This window comes from Lepidochelys olivacea (assembly GCF_965140295.1).
Source record: "Lepidochelys olivacea isolate rLepOli2 genome assembly, chromosome: 6".
Taxonomy (NCBI): Eukaryota; Metazoa; Chordata; order Testudines; family Cheloniidae; genus Lepidochelys; species Lepidochelys olivacea.
The window spans coordinates 82,273,914-82,283,224 of record NC_140416.1 but is presented as its reverse complement, the minus strand read 5'-3'; the positions used below and the strand labels follow the sequence as shown (position 1 = coordinate 82,283,224).

General features: G+C 46.8%; 1 protein-coding gene across 1 annotated transcript; it reads right to left on the bottom strand.

Moving 5' to 3' along the window:
• Window positions 1-1,723: 1,723 nt before the first annotated feature.
• On the bottom strand, window positions 1,724-4,138 carry LOC311522193 (zinc finger and SCAN domain-containing protein 32-like). Its single transcript, XM_084631248.1, has 2 exons — window positions 3,119-4,138; window positions 1,724-2,178 (listed from the first exon to the last, which is right to left on the bottom strand). Exons 1-2 carry the CDS (start codon window positions 3,696-3,698, stop codon window positions 2,162-2,164), a joined length of 597 nt encoding a protein of 198 aa, XP_084487374.1. The 5' UTR covers window positions 3,699-4,138; the 3' UTR covers window positions 1,724-2,161.
• Window positions 4,139-9,311: the final 5,173 nt, after the last annotated feature.

The following is a 9,311-nucleotide window of genomic DNA, read 5'->3' as shown; positions in this document are numbered from 1 at the left end:
GGGGGCCATTCTGTTTCTCCTTGATGCAAAGCCACCCCCGTATTGATTTTAATTCCCTGTAAGCCAACCCTGTAAGCCATGTTGTCAGTCGCCCCTCCCTCCTTCAGAGCAACGGCAGACAATTGTTTAGCGCCTTTTTTCAGTGCAGACGCCACAGCACTGGGAACATGGAGCCCGCTCAGATCACTGAAGAAATTATGAGCACTATAAACACCACGTGCATTATCCAGCAGGATATGCAGAACCATAACCTGCAAGAAAAGCGAAACCAGGTGAGGAGAAGGTGACTGCAGTGCAGTGATGAGAGTGATGAGGACATGGACATAGACTTCTCACAAAGTACGGGCCCCTGCAGTGTGCACATTCTGGTGTCAGTTGGGCAGGTTCATGGCGTGGAACACCGATTCTGGGCCCGGGAAACAACCACAGACTGGTGGGACCGCATAGTGTTGCAGATCTGGGACGATTCCCAGTGGTTGCGAAACTTTCGCATGCGTAAGGGCACTTTCATGGAACTTTGTGACTTGCTTTCCCCTGCCCTGAAGCGCAAGAAATACCAAGATGAGAGCAGCCCTCACAGTTGAGATGCGAGTCGCGATAGCCCTGTGGAAGCTTGCAATGCCAGACAGCTACCAGTCAGTCGGGAATCAATTTGGAGTGGGCAAATCTACTGCGGGGGCTGCTGTGATGCAAGTAGCCAACGCAATCAAAGATCTGCTGCTATCAAGGGTAGTGACCCTGGGAAATGTGCAAGTCATAGTGGATGGCTTTGCTGCAATGGGATTCCCTAACTGTGGTGGGGCCATAGACGGAACCCATATCCCTATCTTGGCACCGGAGCACCAAGGTAGCGAGTACATAAACCGAAAGGGGTACTTTTCAGTGGTGCTGCAAGCACTGGTGGATCACAAGGGATGTTTCACCAACATCAATGTGGGATGGCTGGGAAAGGTTCATGACGCTCGCATCTTCAGGAACTCTGGTCTGTTTCAACAGCTGCAGCAAGGAACTTACTTTCCAGACCAGAAAATAACGGTTGGGGATGTTGAAATGCCAATAGTTATCCTTGGGGACCCAGCCTACCCCTTAATGCCCTGGATCCTGAAGCCATACACAGGCAGCCTGGACAGTAGTCAGGAGTTGTTCAACTATAGGCTGAGCAAGTGCAGAATGGTGGTAGAATGTGCATTTGGGCATTTAAAAGCGCACTGGCGCAGTTTACTGAGTCGTTTAGACCTCAGCAAAACCAATATTCCCACTGTTATTACTGCTTGCTGTGCGCTCCACAATACCTGTGAGAGTAAGGGGGAGACGTTTATGGTGGGGTGGGAGGTTGAGGCAAATCACCTGGCCACTGATTATGCGCAGCCAGACACCAGGGCGGTTAGAAGAGTACAAGAGGGCACAGAGCGCATCAGAGAAGCTTTGAAAACCAGTTTCAGGAATGGCCAGGCTATGGTGTGAAAGTTTTGTTTGTTTCTCCTTGATGGAAACCCCCCCCCCCCCGGGTTCCATCTACTTTCCTGTAAGCTAAGCACCCTCCCCTCCCCACTTCGATCACCGCTTGAAGAGGCAATAAAGTCATTGTTGCTTCACATTCATGCATTCTTTATTTATTCATCACACAAATAGGGGGATAACTGCCAAGGTAGCCCGGGAGGGGTGGTGGAGGAAGGAAGCACCGGGTGAGGGATGGAGGAGGGAAGGACAAGGCCACACAGCACTTTAAAACTTTAAAACTTATTGAATGCCAGCCTTCTGTTGCTTGGGCAATCCTCTGGGGTGGAGTGGCTAGGTGGCCAGCTCCCCTCCCACATTCTTGGGTGTCTGGGTGAGGAGGCTATGGGAACTTGGGGAGGAGGATGGTTGGTTACACAGGGACTGTAGTGGCGGTCTGTGGTCCTGCTGCCTTTCCTGCAGCTCAACCATATGCTGGAGCATATGAGTTTGATCCTCCAGCAGCCTGAGCATTGACTCCTGCCTTCTTTCACCAAGCTGATGCCACCTACCATCTTCAGCCCGCCACCTCTCCTCATGGTCATATTGTGTTTTCCTGCACTCTGAGATTGTCTGCCTCCACGTATTTTGCTGTGCTCTGTCAGTGTGGGAGGACAGCATGAGGTCAGAGAACATTTCATCGCGAGTGCGTTTTTTTTGCCTTCTAATCTTCGCTAGCCTCTGGGAAGGAGAAACGTATGCAGGTGGAGGAAAAAAAAAGGGAGAGTGGTAGTTAAAAAGACACATTTTATAGAACAATGGGTACACTCTTTCACGGTAAACCTTGCTGTTAACATTACATAGCACATGTGCTTTCATTACAAGATTGCATTTTGCCTCTTATTGCGGGTATGCCAGTTTGGTGTGAGAGATCACTCACACATGGCTGGGCAACAGAATTTGGCTTGCAGGCAGCCATGGTAAGCCACAGTCTTTTGGCTTCTTTAACCTTCATAACATGTGGGAATGGTTTCAAACAGCAGTGCCCTCATTTCCCATACGAAGTAGCCATGGGGTTGGCCATTTAAAATGGGTTGGCAATGTAAGAGGAGGGGCTGCTATTTCCCGGTTAACGTGCATCAGAAACCCAACCAACCACTCTGCCCCCCCCCCACACCCAATTCTCTGGGATGATGGCTTCACCCCTCCCCCCACCACGCGGCTAACAGTGGGGAAGATTTCTGTTCAGCCACAGGCAAACAGCCCAGCAGGAACAGGCACCTCTGAATGTCCGCTTACTAAAACCACCCTATTTCAACCAGGTATCCATGAATGATCTCACTCTCCTGAGGCTAACACAGACAGATAAAGAACAGATGTTGTTTGAATGCCGGCAAACACCGGGACCATGTTCTGCAATGATTCCCGACGATGTGCTACTGGTAAAGTGTCCTACCATGGAGGACAGAATAAGGCTGCCCTCCCCAGAAACCTTTTGCAAAGGCTTTGGGAGTACATCCAGGAGAGCTTTATGGAGATGTCCCTGGAGGATTTCCGCTCCATCCCCAGACATGTTAACAGACTTTTCCAGTATCTGTACTGGCCGCAAATGCCAGGACAAATTAATCATTAAACACACTTGCTTTTAAACCATATATAATATTTACAAAGGTACACTCACCAGAGGTCCCTTCTTCGCCTTCAGGGTCTGGGAGCCTGCCTTGGGTGGGTTTGAGGGGTACTGGCTCCAGGTCCAGGGTGATAAACAGATCCTGGCTGTTGGGGAAACCGGTTTCTCCACTTCCTTGCTGTGAGCTATCTACAACCTCCTCCTCCTCATCATCTTCCTCACCCCCAAAACCCACTTCCGTGTTGCCTCCCACTCCTTGGACGGAGTCAAAGCACAGGGTTCGGGTAGTGGTGGCTGCACCCCCTAGAATGGCATGCAGCTCATCATAGAAGTGGCATGTCTGGGGCTCTGAACTGGAGTGGCCATTTCCCTCTCTGTTTTTTTGGTAGGCTTGCCTGAGCTCCTTAATTTTCAAGTGGCACTGCTGCAGGTCCCTGTTATAGTCTCTGTACTTCATGCCATTGGAGATTTTTTCAAATATTTTGGCATTTTGTCTTTTCGAACGGAGTTCTGCCAGCACAGATTTGTCTCCCCATACAGCTATCAGATCCCGTACCTCCCGTTCAGTCCATGCTGGAGCTCTTCGGCGATTCTGGGACTTCATGGTTTCCTGTATTGATGGGCTCTGCATGGTGACTGTGCAGGTGAGCTCGCCACGCTGGCCAAACAGGAAATAAGATTCAAAAGTTCGCGGGCCTTTTCCTGTCTACCTGGTCAGTTCGTCTGAGTTGAGAGCGCTGTCCAGAGCGGTCACAGCTGAGCACTCTGGGATAGCTCATGGAGGCCAACACCGTCGAATTGCGTCCACAGTACCCCAAATTCGACCAGGTAAGGCCGATTTCAGCGCTAATCCCCTCGTCGGGGGTGGAGTAAAGAAATCGATTTTAAGAGCCCTTTAAGTTGAAAAAAAGGGCTTCGTCGTGTGGACAGGTGCAGGCTTAAATCGAGGTAACACTGCTAAATTCGACCTAAACTCGTAGTGTAGACCAGGCTTAAGGATTGTATAAGTATATATGCATCCACAGTATGGGGTTGAACGGCATTAATTATACTGGTGTAGTGAAAGCAATCTAACTTTCATGTGTAGACAAGGCCCTAGAAATATTAGGAATGTGAAGTCTTGTCTTCTCTTTTTGTTGGAGTACTTCTTATAGATGACTCAGAAATGAGGATTGAGAGAATTCTCAGCCCTTAATTTATGAGAAGTTGTTGAATCCTTAACAAAGAGAGCTTTTTTCACAAATGTTTTGTTGTAACACCTATTTAATTAAAAGAAAAGAGTTTTAAGAATATTTTCTCCTCAGATAATCAGATTTTATTTCCTAAGCATCTGTAATATCCAAATCCCAACAAGTACTCCAATAATTCTCCAGCTGTCCAAAGAATCTTCCAGGATAGACAAGAATTGAAATTTTAATGAAAAGCCAAAGGGGGAAAAAAGTACACAAAAAGAACACGAGCTCAGTGTTTTATATTACCTTTTGACTGTTATTTTACTTAAATAGAATAATATAAACAAAAAGCTTTAAACTGTAGAAACTATGTAATGTGGAGATTACCAGAAGTTATGGTAATGTGCTGCATTTATCAAAACAATAATATTAATAAATTTTCAACATAGCAAGTATTTCTGCAGAAATATTATGTTTTGTCTTTAGTCAATATTGATCCTAGTTATTACTTATAGCAATGTTATGGATATAGGGTTGAGTTCTGTAAACATAACTTCACTGGGACTATTCACATCAGCGAAGTTACTCATGTGCATAGTGTTTCCAGGATCAAGCTCAAAAACAGCAGTGACATTACATAGTAAATTTCACTTTATAATAGCGAGAAGTCTATAATATGTGAACAGATTTATATAATCTAATCTCAAATCATAAAAAAGAATTGTAAACAGAAAAGAAGGAGTGCAAGGACAATTATTGGGACATGTGCAGTTGTACATCCAAAAGTCATAAATTATTGCAACATATAACTCATTCTTAAAATTACTGGTTCTACTTATCAACAGGGAGGAGATTTTTCCAGTGCACTTAATTCACTGAAGGCCCATGCAGCATTTTGATAAATGCCAGGTTTGCACTATAAGCTTTTAGGTTCTTAATTTTAAGTTTGAATACACAGAGTAAGCAAACTCATATAAATCCAGGTTTCAAACAGATTAATACAAGGCAGAATATAAAAATCAAAAAGTAAAATACCATCAATCTAGTAGTAATGGTGTGGGTATAGCACAAGATGGTAAATTCATCCATCATCCTCACTTTAAATAGCCTTAATCACTGAGGAAATAAGTTTGGTGGAATGCATGAACAATTCTCACAGTATTAGACAGTAACAACAGTGTCAGTACTCTGTACCCTGTGACTGTAATTGAGTAAGAAGACTCAGTACCAACCCTTCTAGAGTTTTAACCTGGTTACAGAGACACTATTAGGAAATGACTAGTGATTACATGACACCTTTTTGCCATGTTGTAACCAGGTCAGGAGCCAACCATACTTGGTTATAGCTCTAGTGTAAATGTGATCAGAGTTATTCTCCATTAGTATAAGTTATCAGTTTAAATAGCCTTAAAACCAGTAGTTACAGATAGAAATGTGATGAAAAGAAACCTTCAAGGAATGTAGATGCTTGGGAAGTAAGCACACAACATTCATTAACATCAGTGGGAGCTGTGTGCCTAAAATCTATTAAATTCTGAAAATGTAAGGAGCAGTGATAGAATAATTCTTTCTGTGGCCCTTATTAAAGAAATCACAATAGTGCCAGGAGGGCCTGTTTAGGATTAAGTCCTTGCTGTGCTAGGCGCTGTACAAACTCAACAACAGACACAAATATTGTCCTCTAGGCTACTCTGTTAAAAGGCAAAAAGTAAAGAACTTGTCTCCATTCACAGCTGTAGTTCTGCCCAGAGGACTAGTTAATTAAGCAAATGGACAAAATTTTAAGTATAGATGAGAATGTGCTAGACACGGGACGTGATTCTAGAGCTGCTGCCTATGTGTGACTCCTATGGAAGTCAATAGGTATTAAAATAGAACAGCAAAATCAGGAACTCAAAATCCAAGTGATCAGAGAGCCATTCAAGGACCATACTGAAACACAACTGAGCCAAACTGAAACAAAAACAAACATTTTATGAAAATCACCTGTGTATCTTTTCCTTTTGTCAACTGAAGGATATTGTTATTTATACTATATCAAAACTGGGCATACTGTTTTACAGTCTAGTAAAACACAATCGACCAAATGCAGTGGTACACACGCAGTTGGAGCATACTAGTAAACCTGGCTCACTGTCTCTGCTAAAATAGCTTAAAATAGAAGTTAAATAAAAAATTACAGCAATAAGTTGCCTTGATTATTAATGTATGCATCATCAGAATTACATAAGATATTTTTGGTTTGTAGGCATTGTGGAAGAAAAATGTTTTAAGAAGGATGGCCGCAAAATAAGATGTTGCTCACATCATTTATGTAAATCTTCATAATATGTTTGTTCCTCTCCTTTCTTATATACCTTGATCAGCAGTGAAATAATTAAAAATGTTGACATTTAAATTATCATTACTGGGCATCTGAGGGTTTGTCTTCACAGCAATAGTTAGAGCTAGTTACACTTAAAATGTGTAGGTAATCCACCTCCCCAAGAGGCGGTAGCTAGGACAACGGGAGAATTCTAGACCTAGTGCTGTCTAAACTGGGGGTTAGGTTGATTTTAACTGCATCAATCTGGGATGTGGATTTTTCACACCCCTAAGTGATGTAGTTATGATGACCTAATTTCCTAGTGTTGACCAGATTTTAGCTTGAGTTAGGGCACTGGTTCTTAACCAGAGGTACATGTATCCCTGGGGGTACACAGAGGTCTTCCAGGGGGTACATCAACTCCTCTAGATATTTGCCTAGTTTTACTATAGGCTACATAAAAAGCAGTAGCAAAGTCAGTACAAACTAAAGTATCATGTAGGCAATGACTTGTTTATACTGCTATAGATACTATAGACTGAAATATAAGTACAATATTTATAATCCAGTTGATTTATTTTATAATTATATGGTAAAAATGAGAAAGTCAGCAGTTTTTCAGAAATAGTGTGCTGTGACACTTTTGTATTTTTATGGCTGATTTTGTAAGCAAGTAGTTTCTAAGTGAGGTGAAACTTGGGGATACTCAAGACAAACCAGACTCCTGAAAGGGGTACAGTAGTCTGGAAAGGTTGAGAGCTACTGAGTTAGGGAAAAGCAACATTTTAAAAGCTACAGCAGTGCAGTTGCACTACTGCAGCATGTCAGTGTAGACCAGGGATGGGGAACCATTTTTCTATCAAGGGCCATTGATCCACAGAAAAAAATCAATCATGGGCCACACACAGCCCCACGGGGGGAGGCAGAGGCTTGGGGCTTCCACCCACAGTGGCGTGAGACAGCACTCGTGGCTCAAGCCCCGTGAGGGGGCGCGGAGCCTCAGGGCTTCCCCTAGGCTCCCGGGTGGGGTTGGGGTGCAGGAGGGGGTGAAGGTTCTGGCTGGGGGTGCAGGCTCTGGGGTGGGGCTGGGGATGAGGAGTTTGGGGTGCGGGGGGGGGGCTCCGGGCTAGGGCCAAGGGGTTTGGAGTGTGGGAGGGGGTTCCGACCTGGGGCAGGGGGTTGGGGTGCTGGCTTTGGGAGGGAGTTAGGGTGCTGGAGAGGGTTCCGACCTGGGGCAGGGGGTTGGGGTGCAGGTGCGAGCTCTGGGAAGGAGTTAGGGTGCAGGAAGGGGGGTTTCAAACTGGGGCAGGGGATTGGGGTTCAGGTAGGGATGTGGGGTCTGGGAGGGAGTTTGGGTGTGGGAGGGGACTCAGGGCTAGGGGTTGAGGTGCAGGTGGGGGTGTGGGGTCTGGGAGGGAGTTTGGATACGGCAGGGGGTTCTAATCTGGGGCAGCGGGGTTGGAGTGCGGGCTCCAGCCAGGTGGCGCTTACCTGAGGCAGCTCCCAGTCAGGGGCGCTGTGGGGCTAAGGCAGGCTTCCTGCCTGCCCTAGCCCCGCGCTGTTCCCGGAAACAGCCGGCATGTCCGCCTCCTAGGTGAAGGGGCGACCAGGGGAGTCTGCGCAGCGTGTGCTGGCCAGGCCCACAGGCGCCGCCCCCGCAGTTCCCACTGACTGCAGTTCCCAGCCAATGGAAGCTGCGGAGCCAGCACTGGGGCAGCACGCGGAGCTTCCCTGATCACCCCTCCGCTCGGGAGCTGTGTGGGTGGGGGGCACTGAGGCTCGGGGCTTCTGGCCTGCAGTGTGGAGACTTGCTGTGGGCTGGATTAAATTAAGTAGCGGGCCAGATCTGGCCCATGGGCCAGAGGTTCCCCACCTCTGACACTACCCAACACCAACAGGAAGGATTCTTCCATCAGCGTAGGTAATCCACCTCCCTGAGAGGCAGTAGCTAAAATGATGGAAGAATTCATCTGACCACCTTGTACTGTGTACACCAGGGTGAGATCGGTATAGCTACACCTCTCAGGGCTATGCAGTTGGATTTTTCACCTGAGAGACATAGCTATACTGATGTAAATTCTTAGGCTTTGTCTACACTGGCAAGTTTCTGCGCAGTAAAGCAGCTCTCTGCTGTGTAACTGCCAATGTGTATACACTCCCAAGCCACTTAGCGTGCAGAAACTGTGCAGTTGCAGCACTATAAAAAAAACACCCTGAGAACAGGCATACAGCTTTCTGCACTGGGGCTACAGCGCCGTGGTGCCAGTGTAGAAACCCTGGTCAATTACAGCGCTGAAATTGGCCTCTGGGAGGTGTCCCACAATTCCTGTTCTCGCCTCTCTGGTCGTCAGTTTGAACTCTACTGCCCTGCCCTCAGGTGAACAATTGTGAGCTCCACCCCTCCATCCATCAGCATTTGGGAAGAGGAAGCTGTCCAGTCCCAGCTGCGCTCCAGCCATAGGAATTATACCTACGGGCAGCTTTCACAATGCATGACAGAAAGGGGCCATGACCAGGACACACTGCAGTGCAGGGTCAAAGTGAAGGAGCTGCAGAATGCCTACCACAAGGCATGGGAAGCAAACCACCGCTTCGGTGCTGCGCCCACAAGCTGCTGGTTCTACAAAGAGCTGGACGCGATACTCGGTGGCAACCCCACCTCCACTCTGAAGGCCACTGTGGATACTTCGGTGGCTTGTGTTCCAGTCAAGAGTGGTCCGAGCCAGGAGGAGGAAATCTTGGATGAGGATGTGGAGGGGGACCCAGA